Raw genomic sequence first — 27,891 nt, forward strand, 5'->3', positions numbered from 1 at the left:
TTCTTTTAAAACTTTTATTCAACAATATAGAATTCTTTTAATTATGGTCTAGAACTGTCCATCACGATACTACATCCCCTGCAACCCCCATGTCCTGGAAGAGACAGGCACAAGCTGGCTAACCATGGTCCATCAGAGGTTGGGGGAGAACAGCTGGAACAGAGGAAGAAACGACTAACCAACAACTGCTTTGCACACCCTTCACATTTCCACGCTTTCTGGGTCAGGAAGAGCTCAACAAGGAAACAGAGGCAGAAGAACCTTTAACACTCGGAGGGAAGGGCTGCGGTCATAGCGAGGCGAGTGCCGTCCAGCCAGGCGTGTGCCCCGCTCTGAGCCCTGCCCGCGCCGCGCAGTCTGCCCGCCGTCGCTCTACCGCGCCGATGGGACGTTTGATTTGGTTCTCATTCTGCTTATGGAAAATTGGGAGCAACAGCATCGGACCTGAGGAGAGACGGGAGGAGGGAAGTGAGCGTCGAGGGGCACTGCCAGCTCCACACGGAGCTCCTCCAGCGCCGTGGTGAGGCGATGGCTGGGCACGCTGCCCCACGTCTGCCACCCCACCCCAGCCAGGCCCAGGTACACCCTCCATGGCCCTCTGGACGTGGGGACAGCAGGGGAACCTCAGCCTGCTCTGGAAGGGGCGAGAAAGGAAGGCAGGGCTGAGCAAGGCAAGAGAGAGATGCAGTCCAGCAAAGCAGAACTGTCACGGACAGCCAGACACAAGTTTGGACTTTCTTTTGCATGACCTACTGTTTTGAGTTTCCCTCCACTACCACAAACAACTCCCATCATTCCACTAAGAGCTCCCATCATGCCCAGCTCTCTTGCAACAGACAAACTGGCAAAGCTGCTTACTGCATCTGTTGCCATCTGCATCGCTCAGTGACTGCTGGGGCTCAGTTTTGAGCCTTTTCTCTTACAGGCACTCAGCCAAATCCATGCTCTCCCTCTGCCAGAAAGCTGGAGCCAGGCCAGCTGAAAGGCCAGGAACCTGCACTAGGACTCTCCTAACTTTCTCCAGGAGAAAGCAGATGAAGATGCATGTTCCCCAGTCCTCTAGACTTCCTAGGGACAAAGCACTCTTCCCTAGTTCCTGGTTGTCCCTACAGCCAGGAGAATGCTTGCTAAGGTCCAGGGGAGAGAAGGATTTCCTGCTCTGAGTGCTGGAAGAGCCACTGGCTGCAGAGATAAACTGGCACAAGCTGCAGTCAAACGTTCCCACTGCCCTGGGTACAGGAGACTCCACACCCTCCTTGCTCCCAGACCACTCTTGCTCAGCTGCTGTTTCCCTCCAGGATGAATCTGTCACTGCTCATCCAACCCTAGAGCTGGGGTAGGGATGTGGGGAGATAAGGGGCAGGTTATTCCAGCCTCTCTGCTTACTGCAACCAGGGAAAGCCATTTCAGTCTCTGGAAGAGCAACTCTCTTCCTCTGCTTGAGGGTACCAGGAAAGAATTCCTGACTCAAGTTTACAAAGTAGATACTTCCTTAAGCACTACCTTAAAATTTCACCATCAGGTTCAGACACTGTCAAGCATTTATATGCAGCACACTCATACAATGGTCAACAGTGTTCACCTATCAAAGCTCCCCCATTTTTCTTCTGCCCGCTTCTTCTGCCTTGCCCCTCCAGCTGCTGGGAATGCCAACACACAAGAGCTGGAAAACAGCTTCTCCCTTAGCAACTTGGACAGGCCAAACATCCACTTCTCAATGGAGCAATTCAATAGATATTTAAAACCACTTCAAAACTCAATATTAAAACCCCAAACCAACTCTGCTGGTACTGGCACAGCATAAGAGCACAAGAACTCCCCTTGCCCCTCAGGCCAGGCAGGTGGACAGGTGCAAGAAGAGGGCTGGGAACACTCACCAATGCCTTCAGCAGCCTCTGCAAGAGAGCAAAGGTTAGCAGGATGGCAGCAACCACTGCTGCTCCTCAGCCCAGACACCCAGGACAGTCCCTGTGTCCCCAGGTGAAGGGAACAGCTACTCCCTGCTCAGCACATCTTTAGACAAAGGCATCCACGCAGGCTGAAAGCAGGTGAGCATGGGGGTACACAGGTGGAGAAGCCCGATTTCCAGCTGTGCACTGGGGACCTGGTCTGACCCAGCAGGTAACAGCAGAGTCAGGTCTGTCCCTGAGGCAGTGCCTGTTTGAGGCCAGTGCAGCACCAGAGCTGAGCCCCACGCTGTGCCCCAACCCTCGCACCTCCTCTGCGGCCCCGTGGCAGCAGAGACAATCTGCCACAGAGAAACTCTCAGGGCTGACAGCAGGAAGAACTGCAACCAAAGACTGAGTGAGAGATCCCAAAAAAACAGAGACAAGAGGGGTTGGAAGAGCTGACCTGCCCTTCTGGAGGAGACAAGGCCTCCAGCTCTCAGGCCTTCTGGCTATCCCATAGATTTGAGACGGCAGACGTTCAGACGTATAGATATTTATTGGTTTCAGTGAATTATACAAATGGATTGACCTGCTGTCGATGCCAATAGAACTTTATTGGAATATGGAATGTAAACAGATGTTTCAAATAGAAACATTGCAACCTTATAAAAAATTAACTATTTCAACAATGCCGCAGAAGGAAATTCTGTGTTTAGGTGCTGGTGGGAAAACACTATCTCCAGCGTCTAGGTTTGAGTGTCACCAGAACCACTTGATGAAGTTACACACAGAACAAGTAGAGGAGGCAACTGTGAATTGTGGGGCTATAAAGCCATTGAGGGATCTGATGAAAGAACCCATAAGACGAACCCCCCACCCCCCAACAGGATCGGCACCCCAGAATTCAACAAATGGCTGACTTTGTTAAAACACTGCGTGGGATCCCAAGGCCTGGAGCAGTAGCTGCACAGCCCCCACCCTGACGCCGCTGTGTGTTGATCCTCCCCCCTCCCTGTGCTCTCCTCCCCGGCCTCCTCTCCACTCCTCCATCCTGCGGTGCTGGATTGAACCGCTCCAGAGCTGTGCTCTGGCACAAGTCTGCGTCTGGCACGAATTCTCATGGGAGCCACGTCATGAGGTACGTGGTTGCACACCTATCACAAGAAATCTTGCAACACTGACTTTCCTGAGCTCGGTGGGAAAGTCTGGATAGTCCCTCCCCTCTCCTGTCACAAGAGCAGCCCTCACATTCACAAGTTTCCAAAGCAGGTCTATTGAGTTTCTTCTCAGAGCGAGCCTTTGTCAAACACACTGGAGGGGGGGATCTCCTCTCCCCAGCAACTCGGATCAGTGCCTTCGTTTTAATGCTCCAAACCAATCCCGAGATGCTGCTGGGTTTGTGGGTTGTTTTTTGTCCAACTCCCCCTCCCTCCCCCCCAACCACCCCGGCATTCACAATTGAAACTGGAATTCAAGGGCCAAATTCAAGCCCAGAGTGAGCAGTAAAGACTTGGACCTCAAAACAGAGTTGCACCTGCTGACCCCCAGCCTGAATTTGGTTCATTCAGAGTCTACAAGTCAGAAAGGCAAGTTTAGAAAGAGGCATGCTAAGGGCTGATGGTGGAACGACCAATTTGTCCCCACCAGCGTGGTGGGGAAGGCTGGACTGAGAAGGAAGAGAAGGATCCATAGAGATGTGAACCAGAATCAGTTGTGTGGAGCCCTGGGGATATCACTACATATTTAGCTCTTGCAAGACCATTTGCCCAGGGCTTTGGTACCACAGGGTTAGAGTTACATTAACCACAACCACCAGAGAGGAACTGAGGTTTAAGACCCCCCCCCAAGGTTAGATTTCTGCCGAGTATAAAGGGGAGGGGAAGAAGGGGGGGGGTCCTTGGTTCTTTTCCCTTCACTGTGTGACCGAAGGTTTTGCTTTTATTTGTAAACATCTTGAATTACCCGTCGTTTTCCAGTCCTCATCGTGCTGTTGTCATGCCACTGGAGAGCACAGCATTTTCTGAGCTGGGCTGGGACTGCTCCTTCACCACTGGATCTGCAGGAGACAGACCAGGCAGGAAAAGGAAACAGTATTTAATAAAGCGGAAGCTCCACCCCAGGCAAATCCTTCCAGAGAAACTGCCCTCAAAACCCACGGAGCTGCTAAGGCTTTTACAGAGTGGGGAGCCAAAATTTACCCCCACATCTCCGTCCCTGCTGGCCCCAGCTTCTCCACAGACTCACAGAAATAGGGGTGTTCCATTGCCTCCTTGGCAGTCAGCCTCTGTTGATGGTCATATCGCAGCAGCTTGTCCAGGAGGTCAAGGACTTCAGGACTGACCAGGTGTCTGTTCTCACTGTGGATGAAGTTCTCCCAGCGCTTCCGGGAATGCCTGCAAAGGGACCAGCTGTCACTGCACAGCACCACCCCGATGTCCCATGGCAATCACCTGCCACCAGTCACTTCTGAGTATAGGTGGCTGTGATAAACAGCCCACAGCTCTTCCTTGCACAAGCTACTGCCCAGCAAATACCTGCCAAAGGTGGAAAATCCTCCTCTTTATGTGCACAATTGTATGGCTCTCCTGTGCCAGCAGTGGCACAACATTGCACATTCCCTTCTGTCTACAGGGACCAGACAACATGACAGTGTGTGGCAGCAGTGTGACACCCTTGGGACCAGAACTGCTCTGGCTTGCCAGCCAGCCTCACAGAAGCTGTCCTCACCATTCCATCCATTCCACTTGTCCTTTACAGAAATCTCAACTGGAAGACTCTGAGCCACTCAGCCCACACTTAACTGCAGTGTCTACGCCTCCACTTTAAGGATGTGAACAAACAGGAGAGAGAAGAAATGGGGAATGGCTCTTGAATCATGGGAGAGACAAAAGGAAAGAGCCTACATTTCAGAGACTTCCTGAGATGACATGAGCAGCTAGATGTGAAGCCTAGAAGCAGCACTGTTATCCAGAAGATGGAGCAGGCCTTTGCTGAGAGTGCCTCAAGGGTACAGACATCAGTTTATCTCCCTCTCTGTGCTTACAAGATAAAAAACAAGGCAGCATTTCACTTCTCCACTTACTGGCCCAGGATGTCATTGAAGTGTGGGTCCAGTTCTATGTGGTACTTCTTGAGATACCCATACAGCTCATCTGTGCCCAGGACCTTTGCGATGCGAACCAGCTGGAACAAAAGGCATGTTCAGAGAGCAGAAGGGCAGCCCACCACTCTTTTGCAGAGGTAGAGCTGTCCAAATCTAAGCGCCCTCCTTCTGGAAACGTCCCAGACAGCAGTTTCTCCCTTGAAACTTGCTTTGTGTAAAACAAGTTTCCTACACACGGCAGCAAAATCACAGATGGCTTAACCAAACATGTAGCAGCATCCTCCCAGTCTGGCAGTCCCATCCCCAGAGCCTCCCCACTACACACACAGAGATGAACTGGGGACAAACTTTTCACAAAGTAAGCCAGGTAGCAATGTCTTTACTTGGTCATAATTGTCCTGGCCGTGGAAGAAGGGCTCCTTTCGGAAGATCATGCTTGCCAGCATACAGCCTAAACTCCACATGTCTAAGCTGTAGTCATACATCTGAGGGAGAAAAGGAGAAGCTGTCAGAAAAGGCACACTCACCACAGCCTGGTTCCCCACCAGCACAGGCAGCCTCAGCCTTTGCACTTCACAGCCAGCCTCTCTCCAACCCAGGCAATGCCCTGACAGGCAAAACCAGACAACCCAAAGGTGGCTAAAGTGCAGCCACAAGTGTTATCACTGGACAGCAAGGAGGAGACAGACTCTTACTTGGTAGTCCACAAGGAGCTCTGGTCCTTTGAAGTACCTAGAGGCCACACGGACGTTGTATTCCTGAGCTGGATGGTAGAATTCGGCCAGACCCCAGTCTATGAGCCGCAGCTGAACGTGCAAGAGAGACACAGAGTCATCAGCCAGGAGATGAAGCCACACTGCCCAAACCTCAATCCCTTGATGCAAGTGGAGCCCAGGGTGGAGGGATGCCCTCTGTGAATAGCAGATGCTCTCAGCAGTTCTCTGATCAGGTTTTTCCCTTTCCCCTAACATCAGCTGGGGGGGCAAAGCCCAGCTCAGAGAGCTCCACTGCCTTCTGAGTCCAAGCACACTGTTACTGCTGGACAGCTGGTTCCTTAACAGCACCACCAGGTCCTTGAGTACTAGGGAACAGGCAAAAATCTTATCCCACTGTTTAGAAGAGCTGGGCTGAAGGCAGTGTTGATTTTACCTGGGGACTGAGAACAGAGAATGGGGTAGGAGGAGCTCAGCACATCCCGCAAGGCAGACCATCTCCACATCTGCAGGGATGGACAACCTGCTTACTAGGGAAGGATTCCAGTAAGAGATTCCCTTCCTTATACATCTTGCTTTGACTGTACAGACACTGCTAATTGACAGAGAGGGACCTGTGGACCAGCAACTAGCTCCTTGACACAAACTCCAGCACAAACTCCTGTGCTGCCCATTTCTTGTGGTCTAACCAGCACACCCCAGCAGTGAGGAAGTCCTGGACTCCCACTGAGGTGCTCCCCTCTGGGATTTTGACCATCTCAGGTGCTGGCACAGGTGGAGGGGAGCCAGTAAAGAAATGTTAGAGGGGCATGTGCAGCTGCCAGGGCTATGGGTACAAAGGCAGCAGAGTTTCAAGTTTCCCTGGAAAACCCCTGCTTGTAAGCCCTGGTGTCACAGTACCTTTTTCTGTTGGTGGTCTATCATGACGTTGTGGGGTTTGACATCCCTGTGCATGATTCCCATGCTGTGACAGTAATCCAGGGCCTGGCAGACACACACACACACATTAGACATGGCTGTAACCATGGGCACAGCATTACCAATGTAACAGTTCTCAGCCAGAAGCAAGAGTTCACAAGATGAAACGGGCAGTTTCAGCTCTTATGCTGCACATGATAAAGTGACAAGCTGGCAACAAGACTGAATGGATCTTGTGCCTTACTGCAGTCACAGGTGTTCCCTGCACAGCTGTTGAAGAACACAATGCAGAGCGGTGTCCCACCTGGTGACAAACTCTGTGCTTCCTAGGTCAGGCTCTCTTCCCTAGAAGGGAATGACTCCTACATGTGTGCAGTTTTATGGCCTTCCAGTGAGGCTTTCCACTTGATCCCAAAACACACTCAAGCTAGAAAGTCACCTCTACCCTGCTGATTTAAGCCAAATTTCACTTCAAAAAGGCAAGTGATAGCACATGAGGGAGAGCAAAGCTGCTTCAAGCTTGTAGGCAGGAGCACATATAAGCTCCCCAGCTCCATGACCTTGCACTGCTTGCCCCCCCAACGCAGCTGTTCCCTTGAGCAAGGGGGTGAGAATGTTGTTTTCCCATCTCCAAGGGGAGGGAGATCCATCCATCAACATCTATCAGATGCTGTGGCATCTCCAGCAGCACGGAAAGAGGGTACAGCCTGCAGTCATTCAATATCCAAGACATCAGTGCCAGGGAAGCAATGCTGTCCTTGGGCCTGTGCCACAGTGGGAAGGAAGGAGGCAACAGCTTCCAAAACCTCAGACCAGCCTGCAGTGACACGTGGCCTCACAGCCCACAGGACTCACAGCAAACAGTGGTCCTGGATCTCCAGTCCAGGAGATCTGTGACAGGTTACACAAACTGCTTCCAGGGATGAAGCTCTTCTAGTGTCTTGTGTTGCCAAGGCTCAAGGAACATCTAAACTTTATCATCCCTCCCATCCTAATCCCAGGCTGCCTCAGGCTCACTCCCTACATCCGGTAGGAAGGTCCTTCCCTTGCAGACAGGTGAGCAAGCAGGGGGTGCAGAGAGGAAAGCCTCCCTTGAGCTCACTGGATCTGTTTCAGGAAGTCTCCTTCAGTCACCATGTCCTGGAGCACAAAGGCTTTCCTAGCCTGTCCCACTCATTTCCAGAAGCATGGGAGCTGCAAAGTGCCAGCCTAGAAGTGCCAAGGCCCTGTTAGGACCTGACACAGCCAAGCTGCTGCTCCAGCAGGTACAAAACAACCCTGGGATGAGTCAAACCTGTCAGCTCTCCCTTGTGCCCTGCTGCCTCCCCTGTCCTGCAGCTGGAGACTCCCAACAGTGAGTGCAGCACATCCCACAGACCTGCCATGGCTCCATGAGGGAATTTCCACAGGGAAACACAAGCTAGGCTAGTTAAGGGGAGGTATTTAGGGCACTCCTCAGCTTTCATCAGAGGGGCAAGGAAAGTTTTGGCTGGGAGGTGTCAAAGGAAAATACTGATGTTACATGTAACAACAGCTGGCATAATTAGTGGGCAGAATTCACCTTCTGGGGCTGCATTTGAATACTGTGGCAGAGGAAAGCCTGGAGCTGCCAATCCCTCTCTTCCACTCTCCCTGGCATCACAGTTCCCCAGCCCTGCCTCAGAGGCCTTGTCCTGGCTCTGGCTGGTTTTCTGGGAGTTGATTTTCCTCACAGCAGCCCAATGGTGCAAGAGACACAGGGAGACCAAGCACAGATCTACCTCGTGACACAATCACAAACGCTTCAGACCTCAGAGAATCACAAACTCTTTGGAGGTGACCAAAGGCCCCCAGTTTGGCTGCACTACCTCACAGAAATAACCCAGGTAACCTGATCTCTTGCCAAATCTTCTCAGGTTATGAGACTTAGATTCTGCACTGACAAGAGAAGTAACCTCTTAGCAACAGCGCTCCATGAGCCCCACTAGTGCCACTCTTGTTCCTGGCCTCCCCATCCAGACTGTCATGTGCAATGCCACTCACCTTAAGCAGCTCATACATATAAAACCGAATATCAAAGTCTGTCAGGATCTGGTACAGTTGCTGAAACAGATTTGGGGAGGGAGGAAAAAAAAAAGAGAGAAAAAATAAATACTCCAGATTTGGATTAGTTTCATTTCCTGCACCCCACCTGCCTCCAGTCATTGACCCCATTCCAGATTCCCTAAGAATGAGGGCTCTCCTGGTCTCAGACCTGCCAGCAAATCTAGCAAAAGATGCAGGAGCTCCTGTGAAATGCTACTGCCATCATTAGGACATGTCACAACTTTCCAGCAGATGGGCAGGCTGTCTGTCCAAGGGGGACAGAGCCAAAGCTCTGGAGGAGGCACAGACAATTGTGACTTCCTTTCTGTTGTCAAGTGATGACTTTGGATGTCAACACTGACAGCAGCATTCGGAGGTGGGAACACATGGGAGGGTGTTCAGGGTGTGACAGGGAGAGGGAAACATCAATCTAAAGGAATGTGGGGTTGGGAAGCAAAAGAGGAGAGCCAGCAGAGGCTCTCCTCTATCCCAGGGTAAAAGCAAATGTGACTGAAGAGCACAGGAATGCTTGTGGGACCAAGGCACAACCTGAGTTGTGGGGAAGTGCTCACTGCCACCACTCTCCTGGGTCCTTCTGTGGCTGCTCATGTGGAAGTGACAGAGCACCAGGGGGCTTTAACCTGCCCTGTGCCACCAGCACCATCACAGGAAAACTCATCATCCTGCTGCTCCCACACCAGGCCACAGCTGGCCCCAAATCTGCCTTCTGCTCTGTATCTGTCACAGGCTGAGGAGTCAGCCCAACCTTGTTGAGTTGTTCTCTCTCCCAGGGAACTCAAGGCAAGGTGCCAGGGCATAGCAAGGAAGGACACCCACAGGGCAGCAGTGGGACAGACCTCTCTGTCCTTTCTTACAAACAAGGATCATCTCACAGCTCAGACAAATCACCAATTGCATCAGCACTGGAGCTTGCTGTCCATCACAGGCACCACTTGGCAGCTTCAGGAAAAATCCCAGAGCAAGGGATTGAAATTCACATTCCAAAAAAGCAGCTCTGACCCTGGATCCCCTCCAGGCCCATGCTGAGATCCTCAGGTTCCTGCCTTACTGACACCCACCTCCAAACAGTCCCCGCCCAGCCGCAAAATCAGAAATCATTTGACAACATACGAGTGTCACTTACACACACAGAGCTTTAACAGCCTCCAGGACACAACTGCATTGGATTCACGTGAGCTGGGGTGATCCTAACGCTTTGGAGCAACCCAGTGAAGCAGACAAGTGAGCAGGGAGCAAAAAAGACATAGCCACAAGCTACAGAGCCATAGCAGGGATGGATTTCCTGACTTGTGCACAACTGATGCAGGACACAGGCCAGCAGAGGACAGCTGAGTCCTTCCAGAAGTCTGTTTAAATGGCTTCCTAGGTTACAAACACTGTAAGAAATGTGTAAAACATGTCTTTCTGGTATTCACTGCCCTGTTCAACTTCACCTGGCAACATCAATGCACCTGGGGAAGGAGGAGGGCAGGAAAGGCAGTGGCATTATGAGACTAGACCTCATTTTCCCTATTCCCTGGCTCTCTGCCTCTTGCTGCCTGTAAGTGGGAAGGGGATGGAAGGGAAGTCACCAATGTCTGTCTTCTCAGACCAGCAATGCTGTTGCTTCTCTGGCTCATGGCCTTTGGCACTGGGCCATGATAAGCCCAAACATTGTTGGACAAACAGATTTCCCTAAGAAGAGCTGCCTGTGAAATCCAGCCCCTCTGACCTCTGTCAGTGCCAAGGCCAGCAGTGTGGGCAGCAGTGCCCAGCTCTGCTCACCACAGGGAACAGTCCCTGCAGGAGCCTGCTCAGCCCTGCAGGCAGCCAGTGAATGCAGACAGCTTTGAAGGACAGAGCCAAGGTTTCCACTGCAAGTGGCTCCTGCACAGCAGCTGCCTCAAGCAGGCTTTGACAGTGGGCTCCAAACCCCCTTTGCCCAGCCTAGCAGGGCAGGACAGACAACTCCTTTGTGGACATGCCCCATGCTCTGTCTCTGTGGGGTAGGATTATCAGAGACATCACTGTGGGGATCACTCAGACCCAGCTCAAACATCTGCTCAGCACTCAGGATCCCACAAGGCCTCAGAGACCTGGGCTGGTCTCCCTTCTCCATACAGAGCTCTAGGAAAGGCCAAACCCACCCACAGGCAGCCACTGCCCCTCTCCAGCTTTCGGTGATATTTTGGCACCCATCACATAACCAATCATAAATGAATCCTGTTAGTGCCCAAGGAGGCAGAAACACTTCCCCCACCGTGGGGCTGACAGCTGTTAAATGCTTATTGCTCTCCCTTGAGTGAGCAACACAGCTGGCTACGTGCAGGAAGCAGCATCTGCAGAGCAACAGGGTGGCTGTGAGGAGACACTGCTTTGGGGTGCAGGGCAGCAGCAGTAGTGGAAAAAAAAGGAAAGGAAAACAGTTCCCAAAGCATCCAGTCTTGGTAGCCACACAAGAGAGGAGAATCTTTTATACTTCTGCATTGCTTATGCAGGGCAACAACCAATTTTTAAACAAACCCTGCGTGTACAAGGATAAAAACCATGCACACATTTCACAGCAACTGGGCCTGAAAATTCACCAAAGTGCAGGTGAAGTGGAAGACTTGATTCAAAAGCCCACTGTACCCACAACTCCATCCGGCTGAACATCCTGGAGCAACTTTCCATTGCTCACCTTTCTTGCCCATCTCATCTTCAGCTCCAGACCTGCTAGAGCAAATCCTACCCAAAACTGCTCCTTGAGACCTGTCTCTGTACCCTTCTTTCCTAAGGGATTTTCCTCTTTGGGGCAATGAAAGGCACAGTACCAGGGATGCTTCCAAAACACATGACAGCTGACAGTGGCTGAAGTGCAGGCGTCTCATTTCTAATTTGAAACCAATTAGCAAAAGACATTTAATTTCACTGATGGTTCCTTAGTTGCATGTGGCTCTGCAGTGCAGCTTTCATTTAAGGCAAATTACTGTGGGGAGCCTGAATGCTCTCAGATGACAAGTAATGCAGCAGGTCTGAAGAGAAACACTAACCCCTCACACAGCAGAATACATATCCAGTCTGGCTCCAGCTCATCCTCCTGGCAAGTACAGTGCTGTCACTTCCAGAAAGGACCCAGACAGGTAATTTAAGAAAATGTAATCAGCTCTGGGGAGGTATCACCTAAGTCTCCTGTTTATTCCATCATTTAAGAATAGTGAAATAAAAGCTTGTGCTTCTGATCTGGAATCATCCACAGCCACAGATCCCACAGAACTTCAGCTTCTGCCCAGGCACAGAGAGCTGAGGAAACCCAGCAGCCACTTCCATGGGTACACTGACATGAACAGTGTTCTGCCACTTGAACAGGCAAAGGGGTCAAAATATTAGCATCAAAACAAAAAAAAAATATAATGCTGGAGGAAAGGAACTTCCAGAAAGGAGACAACTGCGCAGACATCCAAACTTGTGAGCAACTACTGCCAACAGGACAGAGAAAAATGAAATCCTGTGGAAAGGTCAGCAACCACATGCTGCCTGCAAAACATGTCACCAGGAGCTAAGGCCTCCCAGCCTTCATTACAGGGGGAAGGTCAGCCAGGACTGCCAACACTGCAGCAGCATTTCCTCTCCAGGGCTGCCAGCAGGTCACAGCCCTCAGCCACACGAGGTGCCCTGGGGAACCACTCACACACCCTGAAGATGATTTGCCAGCCAGATGCTGGTTCTCATCAGTGCTACTGAGTCCAGATGTCAACACAGAGATGGGCACATCAGCACCAGCCACATCCAAACAAAGAGAGGAGGTCCCTGTCACCTGGATTAGCTCATGTGGCATTCAACTCCAGCAGAACTTGGTGGCCCAGGGAGATAAGGACTATGGAGCAGAGGGGACAATAACTGGCTGCTCTCCAGCTGCTTCATGTGTACAGGTACAGAGCAAGGTGAGACCTCCAACACAAGTGGTCTCATGTACTCTGTACTCTCTGCTTGGCACTTCAGAGCAAGGGAAGAGACATCTTGGGAGTTTCTATCTAGAAGAAGACACCCACAGGCACCCTCAGTAGAAGTAGCTCTATAATCTGCAATTAGTTGCAGCCCCAAGAACCTACTCAAACAGGCAGACAGCTCATGGGAGTGGAGCATCAAACAACCCACACACCCCATACACAGCTAGGGAAATTCAGGTTACAAATAAGCTCTGAACACAAGAAGCCACACTGCATGCCCTGGGGACACGCTTGCATTCCCAAGACAAGTTATTCCTGCCTTGTACCAATCAGCATCAAAAGCATCAATACTTTCTGTCTTGGACTTGTACAGCTGTGAATTTGGACTTCCCCAAGGAGCCAGGCTTTCTCCCAGGAGCCTAGAAGAGTCTGCTGCAAGCTCATGTAGTTGTTTCTAATGCAACAGCCAGAGCTGAGCACTGTCACTGCTGCAGTGGCCAGTCCAATGCTCCTTACTGGCTGCAGCAGTGCCCAGCCTGGCTCTCCATGTGGCCAGGATGGCCAAAGGACCATGGACTCTGAGCCCAGCATTTTTCAGTTAAGAGTCCCTGCTGGCCATCAGCCTCAATGTACTGCTGAACACTCCACTTCATGGACACATTTCAGTTTTTGGGGATATCCTTGAGGATAATTTTTTCCTCAAAGCACATGTCAGAGTGGTGTAATCACATTTTGACTTGGAGACACACAAAACAATCCTCAGCAAGGTGTATCACTGCATGGGCAATGTAGCTTATCTCAAAACATGTATTAAAAATAAAAATCAATGAAGTAATTAAAAAGTCACTAAATACAAAGTTAAAAACTTCTAGGACCAGCCTTACAAGGAGACTGTGGGTCACAGGAGAAGCACAGGGGCACATTCCCAATACACAAGGCACTGGCACAGCCCAGCAGATGTCAACAAAGCCCAGGCAAACCAAACCTGCTTTAATTAGCCCTGAAAGGTCACCACAGAGCACTCCTCTCATGGCTGTTTACGTGATGGAGGCAACACCACTCTCCCTGCCCAGAGCTGTCAGGGCAGATGCTGCTGCAAGTTGCTGTTACTGTGGCTCCTGTGGTGTATCTCTACATGAGATCAAACAGCACTCAGACCTCCACTGCAGCATGGCTGCAGCTCTGGCTACACACACATCCCACCCAGCAGCATCCAGCTCACCAGGCCCACCCCAGAGGGACAGAAATGACATATGCTGCCCCTCAGCATGCAGGGCTGCAGGAGCTGGTCTCTGAGCCACCTGCCTCCTTTATAAACCAACACCAGCCCAAGATTCTTCTCTGGGTATTTGGTACATCTGCTTCCTACCAAACCTGTAACTACATAATGATCCAAGACAGAGAGGAAGTAAAAAACACCATCCCATAACGTGGAATGAAAGAGATTCCTGAATGGTGCAGGAGGGATGACTGCTGGCTTTTAATGGCAACTGCTCAATTAATTCTCCACCACTGGCTTAGTGACTTGGGGTAAAGGCTCACATGGGGGAAGCAAAGATACCATTAAAACAGGTGTGGCTGGTAATTACAGATCCCTTTTGTCTAGAAGCATTTTGGAAGCAAAGGCAGTTGTAGTTGCACTCAGAAGAACCCTCATTTTGGGAACAGTAATATCCCTTGGAGCCCCCTGACATCAGAAGAGCCAGGGAATATGCTGCAGCCTCAGACAAGAAAATAAAAGCTCTTAAGGTGTGTTCAAGAATGTTCAACCCTCCACTACCAGTGGCAGTGGGAGGTGAGTTCTCCAGCCTCTGCCACCCCACAGTCCCCAGGTCTGAAGGATTCCAGAATAAACCAGTGTCACCAGCTACATCAACTGCTGTAAACAGAGCACTACAGCTCAGGGATTAACTTGGGCTGAATATATAGCACAGCAGTGATTACTAAATTGAGAGGGGAGTAAGAATATCTAACCTGTTGACCTTACTCCTCAGAGTTGGGACATTCAGTACACAAATCTTTCATGCCTTTTTATCTAGAGCCCATTAACTGATTTCTGATTTACATGGAGAAAGAAAAGTGAAGCTGACAATTGTGAAAACTCTAAATTGCCCCCCACAGCTCTTGAAGATTATCTGAAATTCACAGCACTTTACAAAAAGCCTCTCTCCTCCACACTCAGGCAAACTCACCTTAAAATCTGTGTTATTGATGTACTCAAACACCAGAGCAGGGGTCTTTGACTGCAAGAGAGAGAAAGTCATGGTTTAAAATATGCACTTGACCTTTCTTTGGCTCCAAGAGACCTGAGAAAGCCTTTGCTTCCTGCCCAGCCCTCACTAGGGACAGCAAAGTGGGAACAGGACATGGAAAATGCAGCCCTGCTTATACTCCACACACTGAGCACCAACTTGACATTTTGGCCAGCACTGCTCCCCTCCTCATGGAGCAGAGAGAGCACTGGGCAAGGCAAAATATGCCACCTGAAGCCAAGGCCTCCCAGTCTCCCTCACAGGAGAAAGGTCAGCCAGGACTGCCAACACTACAGCAGCATTTCCTCTCCAGGGCTGCCAGCAGGCCAGGGGTCACAGCCCTCAGGCAGTTGCCAGTCAGAGAAAACTCCCCAGGAATGGGGTAATTGTGGCAGTGCAGACCACGACACGACTGCTGGTCACTGGGTAGGACAGCAACCAGGAGGATTAAAGTGCTTAGTGTCCCTGGCTGGTACTTGGGTTCCAGATGCCAGACAGAAGCTGGAAGGCTACAGGCTCTACTTTCTTACAGAAAACTTGTAGGACTTCAAAACCTTCCCCCATCAGCTGTGGCAACTTACAGAGGACACAGAAAGGGTGTTGAAGAGTTTGGGGAACATGGAAAGGAAGAGGAGCCCATCCAAACCAACCAGCCCCTGCCTTCAGCTGGTGGGAAGGCAATCCCAGCACACACCCCCAACACAGGCACCTACCACTGGATCCTTGACAGTGTCAATCAGATTAATGATGTTGGTGCCACCGCGGAGATTCTCCAGAATCTTAACCTCGCGTTTTATCTTCTTTTTCTTCACTGGCTTAAATAGACAAAAGAAATTAGAAGTGAGAGTCCTTTCAGAAATGAACACTGTTTTCTGCCACTGATTTTGACTGGAACACATCAACTTCTCTCCTCTCTCTGCTCCCACCCTCACATGAGGATGTTTTTAGCACCAAAGAGGAGACAGACACCTTGCATGATCTAGGATTTCCCTCTCATCCATTAAAACTTTCCATGCATCAAGGGGACAATCAAACCACTGCACAAAAACATAACTGTGACTCCAGTGACTGTGGTTAAAAGTGCCTAGGACTGCTATGTGGTAATCTTAGCATACTGAGTCATGTTGTGTACTCAGAGCCACAGGACAAGCATGATGGACCTACCTCAGCTTTTGTTTAGCAGCACTAACCAGTCTTTCACTTTTCAGCCTGTTTCCCAATGAGTACTTTAATCCCACAAAATGATAACCTGAGAGTCTCCAACACCAAGATTACTTGTAAGCTCAGACACTGCTATGCCTCACTTGCAACCACCTCAAATACACAGAGCCAAGTGCACTGCATGTCACTGCATCCACAACCATGATTACTTTTAAAGCCTAAAGACATTTTAAACAGTTTTGACTCCTCCTCTAATCTGCTCAGCCTCAGGAGCCCTCTTTGCAACGTTAGCTTTTCTCTGGACATCCCCCTGTGGAGAGTGACAAAGAACAGCTGCTCCCAAGGTAAAGGCTCAGAGCTTGGGCTGGCTTTTACACTCTGCTGATCCAGTGGTTCACTTCAATGCAGATGATCATTTCTGTAACTCATCCTCTCCCAGGACAACCCTAGCTCTGGAAAGGAAAGGCAGTTTAGAGCAGATAAGAGGTGAGACTTTTTAATGAGCCTTGGCTATCAACCAGTGTGGGCAGCACCAGCTGCAGTCACCAAGTCATTCCATAGACGGAACATCCCCTCTTGCCCCACCAGTACCACTAAGAACTGCAGAGACATCTTGCAGGGACTGGTAAAGCCCTTTGCTGGTAAAGCCCCATCTCTAAGCTGCTGATGAAAATAATCCTCTCTACTCTTTTAGCTTTCTCAAACATTCATCATGTGGAACTGTGTGTGGAGAGGTGTGATGAGGAATGGCAAAGGTATGAGGCACCTTCCCAAAGTAAGTGTGAAGGACAAGGAGTCACAAGAACTCAACAGCTCGTGCTCACCACCTCACCTCTGCCATTCCCACTTCTATGATGGCCACAGAGTGCTGATGGGACACCTCATACTCCCCTCAGAGGCAAATCCAAGGCAATCACTGATTTCAGACCCCTGGCAGAAATGTATGAGCAGACAGGAGAAGGAACAGAAGGTTTTATATAGTGGGAAAATATGGCGTTTATGTAAGTGATAAAATATGCTGTCTTTCCAGGCTCTTCAGGTGGCTGAAACCTTCAGATTCGAATCCTGCTCTTCTCCTCTTGCAAGTTAAAAGGCATGAGCTAGACTTTAAAGCCAAAAGATGAAAATCTCAGCCTGAAGCAAAGTGCCAAAAATAACACCAATGCCAGCACAGGGAGCGTCAGCACCTCATAAAGGTTCTGTGGAAAATGGCAGCAAGGCCACCGCAGCTGCCGGAGCTGCAGCGATGCAGGGCAGGGCTCGCTGGGGAGTGGGCGACCAACGGCCCCAGGGCAGCACCCACAGAACACTGCAGCTCCTGGGAGCTTGGACAGAAAGGGAGAATCAGCCAGAGCAGGGGCATGTAAACCAGCTAGAGTGAGGGCTACGTTTTGGAACCTGAGAAGAGGATGCTTCATTAGGAACTAATTGAATTTATATCAGCATGGAGACGGACGCCGCCCTTGTGTCACCCACATGCACAGATCTTACCAGAAGGCCAAGATGGAATTAGAGGATGTAATTTGGTTACTCTGCTTGTCCAGTAAGGCAGATGCACACAGAAGCTGTTTTCCAAGGAACTTCAAAGAGAAATTGAGGCACTGACATGCTGAAGGTGCTCCCTGAATGGCCTGGCTGTGACAGACATGCCTTACAGCCTCTGCTGCAACACTTGCACCTGACTAGAAGCTGAAACAGACCCTGAACACAGCCAAGAGGACCCAGAACACCTTTTGAAACACCTTTTCCTATGTACTGTAGTTATTTATTTTTTTCATCAGCTAGGTAGGGAAGGATATACCTCTATCCCTCCCTTTCTCCTTTCATAGCAACCACTGCTCCCACTGGGGCAGAAGTTGTCTTCCAGTCACTTGTACATGTTTCTTTCACCTTTTGCAGGATGCAGGACGGGAAAATGATGCTCTACGTTATCTCCACCAGAAATCTATCCTAACCCACCCCACCCTAAAACACTAGAGCAGACAAAATCAGTGACTTTTAGAAAAAAATAGAGAAGAAAATTGGTCTTTTTTTTAATTAAATGCCTGCAGATAATCATCACCAGCAGCATCTCTGATATCATCAAGAGAAGACACTTGGGTGAACACTGTCTCAGCAAGAGGGAGAGTTAAAAGCCACTCGCTGTTGGCATCTTTTCCTGCTAAGCTGCAGGACTACAGAGCTCTGGCCAGGCAGGTCACACCATCCCCACATCAGCTGTGGGCTGGGATGAGGGCCCCACAAGCCTCCAGGCAGGGCTGGGGTTGGGAAGCTGTGCTCAGAGCAAGGCTGTAAGCAGCGCATCCTGAGACGCTCTCCCTGCACGCGCTCTGAGTGGGGTTTTCCATGGCTAGGTAAACAAGGATGAGGCAAAAGAAATGCCACCAGCTGAAGTCATTTTAGAGGAAAAGCTGTTGCCTAGGAGTGTCCTCAGAGAGAGCAATGTGGGGGAACAGTTTCCCCATTTCAGTGGTGACTGCTGCCCTGCACTCCATCCCGCACAGCTTTCACCTGGGGCTCTGGTTTTGCCCAGGAATCAATCCCAAGCCCAAGCTCTTGCATCTGGCAAGTCAAACCCCTTGGTGCAAACCACTCCAGCACACGGCCAGCACTGCACTGGGGGTAACTTCACACCACAGAAACTCTGCTGACTTCCCTCATGTCCCAGAGCCCAGTACTGCTGAAAGCACAGGCCAGCAGCAGCGTATCAGCCACGCACCAGGATTAAGTCTGGGTTGCTACAACTGTCTCTCAGAGTCACCCGATCTGTCTCTCCAAGGATGTTGACTCCAAACACACATGGATTAAACGTGAACTGAAGCTATTATGGCCTCCAACCATCTGCCTCTCCCAGCAGGGATAGCTTCTAAAACACCAGCCCTTGCAGCCAGAGTATTTTTAACAATACTCATTTAAGGCTATTTTATTAAACCAGGCTATGAACAGCAGCATTTCAGGTTGTGCTTCCTACACAGGCCAGTCCTCCTGCACTGGGAGGGGGATTTCCAGCAGAGGAAAGGAGCAGGCACCTTGATAAAATAACTGCTCCTGAGTTTGATCTGCCTGTGTGCAAGGCGGTGTTTTACACAGGTACAGCCTCCAACTCCATCTGTTCCCACGCCAGAGGCATTTCAAAGCTTTCCTCCATGCTGGGATTCTCCAGTGACCAGCATGGGTCACAGCCCTTCCCTCTGAAAGGGGCTCCAACACAGCTCCCCTGCTCTGTGCAAACACCTACTTCCATGAAATCTGTACAAACTTGACAGCTTGGCGACTTCTGTCGCATTTGGTAGAAATTGGCCAACCAGTGCAAAAACTACTGGGGGGAGGAGGCAGAGAAAGGCTGACAGACAGCAGGATTGCATAAGACTCGTTTCCATAGGAAACCAGGCTAAAAGACATGTCTCAGTTTAACCGTGTCTACACGGGGAGGGGTTTAATTACTTCAACTGCATCAGTACCCTTAGAACAACATTACTGTCTAGCACAAGCCCATTTTCCAGTTTCCCAGAAAATTGCTTCCTTCCTGAGGTAAACTGGAAGTGAGGTGGCTGTAGATTGTGGAGACAAAACACAGAGCTCACAGCTGTCCATTCTGCTGAGTGCCCAGAGCAGAGGGACAAGATGATCTCCAGCCACAGGAGGATGGTCTCTGCTGGATCCAGCAGCTCTCACTTGACTATCCCCAACCAGCTATCCTTGGGTGGCTGCAGGTTTCCCACCCTACCAGCCAAATGGCTAAGGATGCTCCAATCCACTTGCAAGTCAGGCAGAAGAGGCAGTGACAGTGACCAAAGCTATCCCAACTCTCTTTGCCCAGAGACTGGGGAGCATCATGCAAGAGGTGAAAAATGTCACACAGTAAGCTTTGCAGTCAGGTAGATCCAGAAGAAAACACCTCTTTGTGACCAAGAGAGCAGATCCTGAGTCATTTTCCACAGGATCATGTAAGCAGGGAAGGAGTCCAGCTGCAGCACACAGCTGCTGGGAGAATTAACATTGTTTGCTAAAATAAACCTTTAAATAAAGGACTGCAACCATCACTTCCTGTCTTGAATGAATAAATGGCTGCCTGGTTAAACATCTTTTTTGCTTGGTTTCTAAAGCAAAGGGAATATACTCTTGTGTCAGATGCTCCAGTTCCAGCCTTCCCCAACCTGGGGACCCATTGCTTGAATTCAAGCAAAGAGAGAAATTAGATTTGTTATCCAAAGCTCTCTATTCATTTTCACACTGTGAAAGAAAAGCAGTGACCAGGAAGGCATGTGAAATACGAGTTAAGTCCAAAGCATAAAAATCATTTTACATTAGCCCAGAGCAGGCAGCCTGGCAGCACACACACGCTGCCAGCTGAGGAGCACACGTGCTGCTCTGAAGGAATCCCAGAAGGTGCTGGATTTTGCCCAGCAGGTGCTCTGAAACAAAACTGGGGTTAGCACAGCAGGAAGGAAGGTTTAGCAGCCAAAAGATACAAATCCATGAGAAACTCATGTAATGTATTCCACCATCTCATTAAAAAAAAAAAAAAATCAATTCTTTGCTCACTAAGCCTGAATAGCCCGGAAATACAACGATGAACAAGCAGGGAGATCTGAACACACAACGTCCAGGACCAGTGAAAGGCTCCAGCAGCATCCCTATCACAGGCTTTAAACATTTAAAAGCTGGCACTTGAAGCTCATTTGTCTCTAGCAAGTATTATCAAAAGGATCACAATAATCGGCCTATAAAGCCCGACGCCAATTGCTCAATAGGAAAATTGGCTTCAGAGTAGCTCTGCTTATTTTGCCAGACATCAGCTGGGATACCAAATAATCGTATTCCAAAGAGCTACAAAATCAAGGAGCCCACTTATGTTAACATTCTGTTGGTTGTTTGTATTTCACCACTTCCATTGTGGGAATTCAAACTTTTGTGAGTTGCTCTTGAATGTCAGAAAAGAGGGGGAAAAACATACCTTGAAACTACAATATACTATTGCATTTTTTGTTAAATAAAATATACTTAAGTTTGGTAGAATATCTCAGCATCTGTTCTGAAGGCAGTTTCATTCTTTCCTTTAGAATCCTTTTCCTTCCAACATGGCACACCCTAAAATAGCCCTCCTGGGGCTTCAGAACTGCTCATGATACATCAAGAATTCTGCAGTCAACTAAAAGGAGACACATGAGGACCAAGCCCTGATCTCCACCACCACCATTCCATGGGATGGGAAGCATTCCTTCAGGCCCCTGTGAACAGACACAAAGCTGTTATCTCACCCTTCTCCACACAGGAGCTGCAGCTTTGGTGTTATACCACCACCACCTCGAGAGCTGCATCTCCAGGCCTCTGCAAGACACCCACTTGGTGTCCCAGTTGGTCTCAGCTCACACAAGGCTGGACTCCAGCAACCAACTCTGCCAAGCTCGTTGTGGGCAACTGGTGTTTGAAAGAGAAGAGCTGTGTACCCATCTCTCTTGCAAAAGGGCTCATTTTAAGACTGCCAGAGGAGGAAGTGGGCCAGGGGGAGCCGATTCAGTGCATGCAAATGCAGGAGGAGCAAGAGACACAGAGAATTACCAGGAGCAGGCATTGAACGGCTCTAGTGGAAGGTCACCCATGCAGTCAAAAGCTCCAGCCTGAGGGACCAACAGCATCCAATCCTATTTCCCTGTGCAATCCCCTCTGCACACCAGCATGAGAGCATCTCAGCCCCCCTCTAGAACAAGCTGATGTGTGTGGGCTGTAAAGCTTGTAGAGACTGAAGAGAACTTACCAGAGCCACTATCACAACTTGGTTCTCTAGTTACTAGAGTGATAATTGGAGTCCAAGAGTGCCTGGTATAAGCAGCAGTTCTGGAGGGTTCATGCAGCTCAAATGGGGGAACAGGGGAAAAACAAAGCCAAACAAACAAGAATGCACTTGTGAAACCATGTACATGGTTGAAATTTCCAGTATGTGGACTCAGCACAGAGGGACAAAAGCCACCAAAGGAGAAAAAGGCTATTTCATCACTGCTGCAGGACCTCCATCTCACTGGTCCCTCTCCTTGCATCTGCATACTTCCCCACCTCCACCCATGTTGTGCCTATGCAGAGCAGGCACACAAGGAGACAAAACAGCCTCTTTTTGATGGGTTTAATGCTTTGCAGGCAAGTGGAGCATACATGGACACACAGGTGCATCAGGAAAGCAGGACAACTCCTGATTCCTGTAGAGACCTGCCAACATGGATGCTGTAATCTCCATCCCCATGGAGGGGGTACAGTAGGGATGGAGGTAGTACAGGAGACTGAGAGGTGGTACAGCCAACACAGCAGCAGCACTAACTGCAGGTGAGTCAAGATAACAGCATCACTCTCACTACAAGGTATCACCTGTAGCAGTTACAAGCACTGTGGAAAGTTAGCCTCTGTTTTTTTGAGTGGCAACTTGAAACACTGTTCACATCCTCCAAGAACACTGTTACCCAGAATAGAGGATTCACTTTAAAGGCATGCTGGAAGACATTTTGGAGTTGCATTAGCAGAAAAACAAAATTAGAAGTTCATTAAAGAGACAGGACAGACTGACCTCAGCAGTCCACTAAAACCTCTATGTAGTAAGATATGGAAGAGCAGAGCTGTGCTTTAGATACCTGCACTGGATGTTGACAACACACGACTTAATGGCAACAAGGATGTCTGAAACTGCCTCTGCATATGCTGAAGAACGTCAGGCCTTATCCTGGGAGTCAAACCTTAGCATCAGATTTAAGCAAGACATGAAAGCACATACAGAACTCTTTGACACACTCCCCCTTCCTGGTGTGGGCTGTCCCAAGGCAGGCAGGAAGCAGGGCCACAGCTGTACCCAGGCCAGCCAGATCAAAAAGCCCACAGGAACCTCCAGCACCAGCGAGGGACTGTGGGAGCACAGCTGCTGGCTGACTCCATCCCTGCTAACCTGAGGGGCAGCAAGGTCAGCACACTGCAGTCCCCACACTTCAGACCCTTCTCACTCTTTGCTTCCTGAATACATTGAAAAGGAGGGGAGGAGTTGTCCTCTGCCTCACTGCTCAAGATAAAACTTCTGGAAGATGTTGGGCAGGGGGTGTCTGTGTGGCAAACCAGGCTCCTGCCCCACTACCTGCACACATCATTCTCCTACACAGGGCATTCTGATGTCCAGTCCAGTGAAGTGAGAAGCAACCTGCTTGCTTCATCTGCCTTCTTAAAAAAGAGCTGCAGAATTTTCCCAGGAAAAGTGACATTAAGGAGCATCGTATTTGTGAGGCACTTGATCCAGGAAATGGTAATGTCATAGTCATTTGCATGATCTTAATTCTGTTTCTTTGCTGATACACATCATGACCACAACTAGCAACATCCCATTTTCCTGCAGGATTATGCCTGGCCCTGCACTTGGGGTAGCAGAACTGAAAGGAAATGCTGGGTAGTGGCCAGGGAAACAACACCTTGTCTTATGCAAGCCCAAAAGGCTGAGGGCACTGTGGGACCAACCAGAGCCCTCAGCTCCCTGGCCTGGTCCAAAGCTAAGGTCTTCATGGGCACTTACAACCAAACCAGGCGAGTGGCCGCCCGAAGAGGAAGAGCAGCTATCTCCCTCACGCAGCACCAAACCAGGACCTGTGCTCTAGTCTCAGCTCTGTTGAGGCTAAGGGACTTGCCCAAAGTCACACAGGAAATCTCTGTGGCTCAGTTCTGCATCAAAGGGTGATAAAATTTCCTGACCTCTGTGGAGGATGGTACAAGATACTCAGGTAGTACAACACCAAAGCAGGGGAAGTACTTGCTATGTGCTAGCTTGAGCTCAGTAAGGACAAGCTGCTTCAAAGAGCAAAAAGCTGAGATATTAAAACAGTGACTCTTACTAAAACTCACTCTAACATCTAACATAAATTGTACTCTCAAAAAATGTTAAAGAGAAAGGAGTAACTGTGCTAAGCTGCTGCATCCATTGCCCAACCATGGTACTTCCCTTTGACCCATCCCTGCATCACACAAAAACCTGAAGATTTTTGGCTGCATTTCTCATCTCACGAAATCCAAATTTTTGCCCAGTTAGGAGAAACAGAGACACACAGCCCCTTTACTAAGGCTCCACTGTAGATACATGCAATTATGTTTGCAATTAAGTTTTGAGTCTAGTTACAGGAAACCAGAGGCACTTTCCACAGATCAGAGTGATGGTATTGCCACACTTCACAGGTTTTCATAATGTACACAATCGAGGTGCTCTGAAACTCCCTCTTCACTGACCCACTTTCCACTGAGGAGTAAGTTCATCTTTATTTATCTGGACCTTCTGCTTTTCCTTGCTCGCTCACAGGAATGCTGTCTGCATGTTAATGCAAGTGGGGAGAGCCAGGGGAACCAGTGGCAACACCATCCGCTTCAAATCTGGGACAATCCAGTCTCCTGCTTGCAGGGCATTAAGGCAACACATTCAGGCCCCAAGGAGAAGGAGCACCCAGCTGCCCTGAGATGACTCTTGCCAGCTGACTCACCGTCCAAGGCTGACAGGCTCCCTAGACGTGACAGAGTTCAGCTGCCACAGGAAGAGCAGCATCGCTCCAGGGGAGGCTCTTTGGGCCGGGAAGAGGCAAGGAGCAGGGCTTCTGATGACTTTCCCTGCAGCCTCCTCTCAGCCTCGTGGTGTCTTTCTATGTAGGACAAGACCTAGGATCTCAATAAACCCCTGCAGCACCAAAGAGGCCATCAAGGGCTCCAGAGCAGCATGCACAAGTGCAGTTTCCCCAGGCCAGCCACAAGGCATCTTGCTGTAAAATCCAGCTCTGCACTTGCCACTTGTGACTACTGTCTCACAGCAAAAACTCCTGCCTGCATCTGCTTAAAAAAAGACAAAACCCCAAACCACAAAAAGCATCCAAAGGAGGGGGAGGGACAAACAGCATGCCAGAAGAACCTGGCTTGGCAAGGACACATGAACCTCTCCACTCTGCCCTGACGTCAGGCTCAGCCACAGAGGCTCTTCCAAACAGCTCACCTGGCCACCTCCTTGCCCACAGCCAAACCTGGGGTTTGTGTGCATCCTCCCAGAGGCAGATGGAAGATCACACCTTTCCCAGGAGTACTGGCTGGACAAACCATGACAAGTTCTTTGGGAAGCTAAGGCAGCTCCCAAGAAAGCAGGCACAGTGAGAGGGTGGGAATGTCAGCAGAGACAGCCAGACATGCTATCTGAGTGGATCTAGTGCATGCCTTAAGGCTACAGCCCTGCAGAGAGGCATGTCCTGGAAAGCTGCTCTTCTCAGTGGCTGCAGGGGCACATTGAACTCAGACCCCCCTGCACACTGTGGATGAATGTGTGCCCAAATTCTTAGGACACTCATGGTCAGACACTGGCTCCCACGTGCTCTTGGGGAACAAGTGACAAGTGTTGCTGGTCCAACAAGTGACAGCCACAAGTGTCAGCCAAGCCAGAACCAAACATACTGCAACTCTAACCCTTCATCTCTGTCTTAACTCCCCTGCCTGCCCCAAGATCACCAACACAGTGCTGCTAGGACAGTTAGCACAGCTCACTGTGGCTTCAGTGTCAAACACAGTGAGACACGTCCTGCAGTGTATAACCTGTGCTCAGCCATCCCAAACTACAACCTCCCAGTGCTGCACAAAGGTCCCCACAGCCCAACCCAACCAGGGTCATCACACCAGCACACAGGTCACCAACACTGCCAAACTTTGGTAGGTCTCCTTGAGCCCCCTCAAGCTTCCATAGTGTTTATAGTCTGACTGTGTTGAAGTTCTTTATCACATCAGATCCTCTAAAGCACTGAATATAAAATATTGGTGCTCTTTTAACTGCCGAGCATCCCACATGGCTCTGAAAAGGCCACATTCTGACTATCTAGAGGTTAACAGAAGGATTCCCCCCTCCAGGCTTCACATTCCAGTTGAAATGGCAGTCCCTGGGCTGTTTTAGACAGGCATTGCCAGATACGATTTGCCAAAGACAGGCAGAACACTCAACGCTGTTCAAATGTCAGGACTCACAGCTCTCCCCCACCAGAGGAACTCTCAGCCCTGAGCTGTGCGGACAAGGAGGGGTGGAGACATCAAACCATCACTACAGCACGCAAGACACCAAATCCATTTCCAAACACACCATCCCAATGTCCTTAACGAGAAAACAGGAGTTTTGGGGTGAAGAAAGACATCCAACAGTTCTTTGGCCACACCAACCCAGCTCCTCTCTCTCTTGCTCCCAGACGCCACAAGCCTCTACATCATCAACGGGATACTCACCTTGAGGATCTTCACGACGACCCTCTCGTTGTTGGTAATGTTGATGGCCTCAAAGACCTCGCTGTACTTTCCTCGGCCGAGCTTTCGAACCAGCTGGTAGTCGTCCTGATTGCTGCGGGCACCAAGAGGAGAGAGGCGGTGGTGGGGGAAGAGCGGATAACGAACAGGGCAGCAGAGTGGGGACGGGGGGGTCCCCTCGGTCCCCTCCCCGCCTCTCCCCCTCCGCAGCCCCCCGGGGACACCCGGCCCGGGAGCGGGGGCTCAGCAAACCCTCCCCACGGGCTGAGGCCCTCCCGCGGGACGGAGGGCGGGTCCCCGCACGGCGCTTTACCCCCAGCTCGGGACGTGCGACTCGTAGTCCCAGTACTCGCGGCTCCTCAGGCTGTTCACCTCCGCGTACACCCGCGCCCGGCTGCCGGCGGCCGGGCCGGGCATGGCGGCGCCGGGCGGCGGCTGCAGCAGGAGGAGGAGGAGGGCGCGGGGCCGGCGCGGGAGGCCGGCGAGGCGGGGCGCGGCGCGCAGGAGGGCGGCGGCGGCGGGCGGCAGGGCCAGGCCGGAGCGGGGCCGGGGCGGGGCGGGGCCGGCCCGGGGGCGGCGGGCGCGGGGCCCGCGGAGCTGCCGAGGCCCGGGCCCGGTGCCGGCGGCTGCAGGCGGGGCCGCCCCGAGCGCCGCGCAGCCAACCCGGAAACGGCAGCGCCGCCGCCGTGCCCGCCCAGCGCCGCGCAGCGCCCCCCCGCGGCCCGGAGGTCCGGCCCCTCGCCTGCTCCGCCATCGCGCCCGCCCCTCAGGCGCTGGGTGCTGCTACGAGAACCTCCCCGTCCGCTGTCACCTGTCCCGTGTCACCGCCCCGCCACACCCTGGCACCCCTCTGCAGCCGTGTCACCCGCCCAGCCTCCTCCTGCCTGCGCCGTCGCAGCGTGTCACACGCCCGCCACACCCCGACACCCTCACCGCTCCCCACATGGCACTGCAGACACTGTCACCTCTGCCACCCTCAGGGCCCCACCTGGGCCTGGTCACACCCCTGTTACACTGTCACCACACTGCCACACTCCCTCCTTATTCCTGTCACCTCACCACCTCTTGCCAGCCCCAAGGGGGGCCCTGAGTGAACTAAAGGCTCCATGTTCCTCTGGAGGAGCTCACAGAGCTGCGGCTGTCTGAGGTGAGGCGCCTCTGGAGGCTGCCTTGTCCAATTCCTGCTCCAGCAGGGTCACCCAGGCCCTGCTGTCCAGGATCATGGGCAGACAGCTGCTGCACACTCTAAGGATGGAGCCTCCACAACCTCCCTGTCAGCTGTGCCAGTGCTTGGTCATGCTCACAATGAAAAAGTGTTTCCTGAAGTTCAGAGGGACCCTCCTGTGTTCCAGTGTGTGCCCATGGCCTCTGGTCCTGGCACTGGGCACCACTGGGAAGTGCCTGGCTCCCTCCAGTCCCTCATTTACCTTCATGTCCCTTCACTGGCCTCTCCCCATTATCTCCCCAGCACTGGACACAAGGCTCGAGGGGTGACCCACCATGGGTGAGCACAGGGGAAGCATCTCCTCTCCTTCATCTCCTGGCAATGTTTTGACTAAAGCAACCCAGGTCACCCTCAGTTTTCTCTGT

The 27,891-nt window shown here is 51.0% G+C and overlaps 1 protein-coding gene across 2 annotated transcripts; it reads right to left on the reverse strand.

The window, feature by feature from the left end:
* On the reverse strand, nucleotides 1-26,786 carry CSNK2A2 (casein kinase 2 alpha 2). 2 transcript variants are annotated; one of them, XM_033069691.2, is made up of 12 exons: nucleotides 26,615-26,729; nucleotides 26,284-26,395; nucleotides 15,582-15,683; nucleotides 14,809-14,859; nucleotides 8,646-8,705; nucleotides 6,606-6,689; nucleotides 5,688-5,798; nucleotides 5,376-5,477; nucleotides 4,972-5,072; nucleotides 4,134-4,282; nucleotides 3,852-3,945; nucleotides 1-444 (listed from the first exon to the last, which is right to left on the reverse strand). In XM_033069691.2, the coding sequence occupies exons 1-11, from the start codon at nucleotides 26,716-26,718 to the stop codon at nucleotides 3,869-3,871; spliced, it is 1,053 nt and encodes a 350-aa protein (XP_032925582.1). In that variant the 5' UTR covers nucleotides 26,719-26,729; the 3' UTR covers nucleotides 1-444; nucleotides 3,852-3,868. The 2 variants fall into 2 exon arrangements, with proteins under 2 accessions (XP_032925582.1, XP_032925581.1); XM_033069690.1 differs by lacking the exon at nucleotides 1-444 and having other exon boundaries at nucleotides 2,427-3,945; nucleotides 26,615-26,786.
* Between the last annotated feature and the right edge of the window lie 1,105 nt (nucleotides 26,787-27,891).

The sequence above is a fragment of the Catharus ustulatus genome, chromosome 11 (assembly GCF_009819885.2).
Source record: "Catharus ustulatus isolate bCatUst1 chromosome 11, bCatUst1.pri.v2, whole genome shotgun sequence".
NCBI classification, from domain to species: domain Eukaryota; kingdom Metazoa; phylum Chordata; class Aves; order Passeriformes; family Turdidae; genus Catharus; species Catharus ustulatus.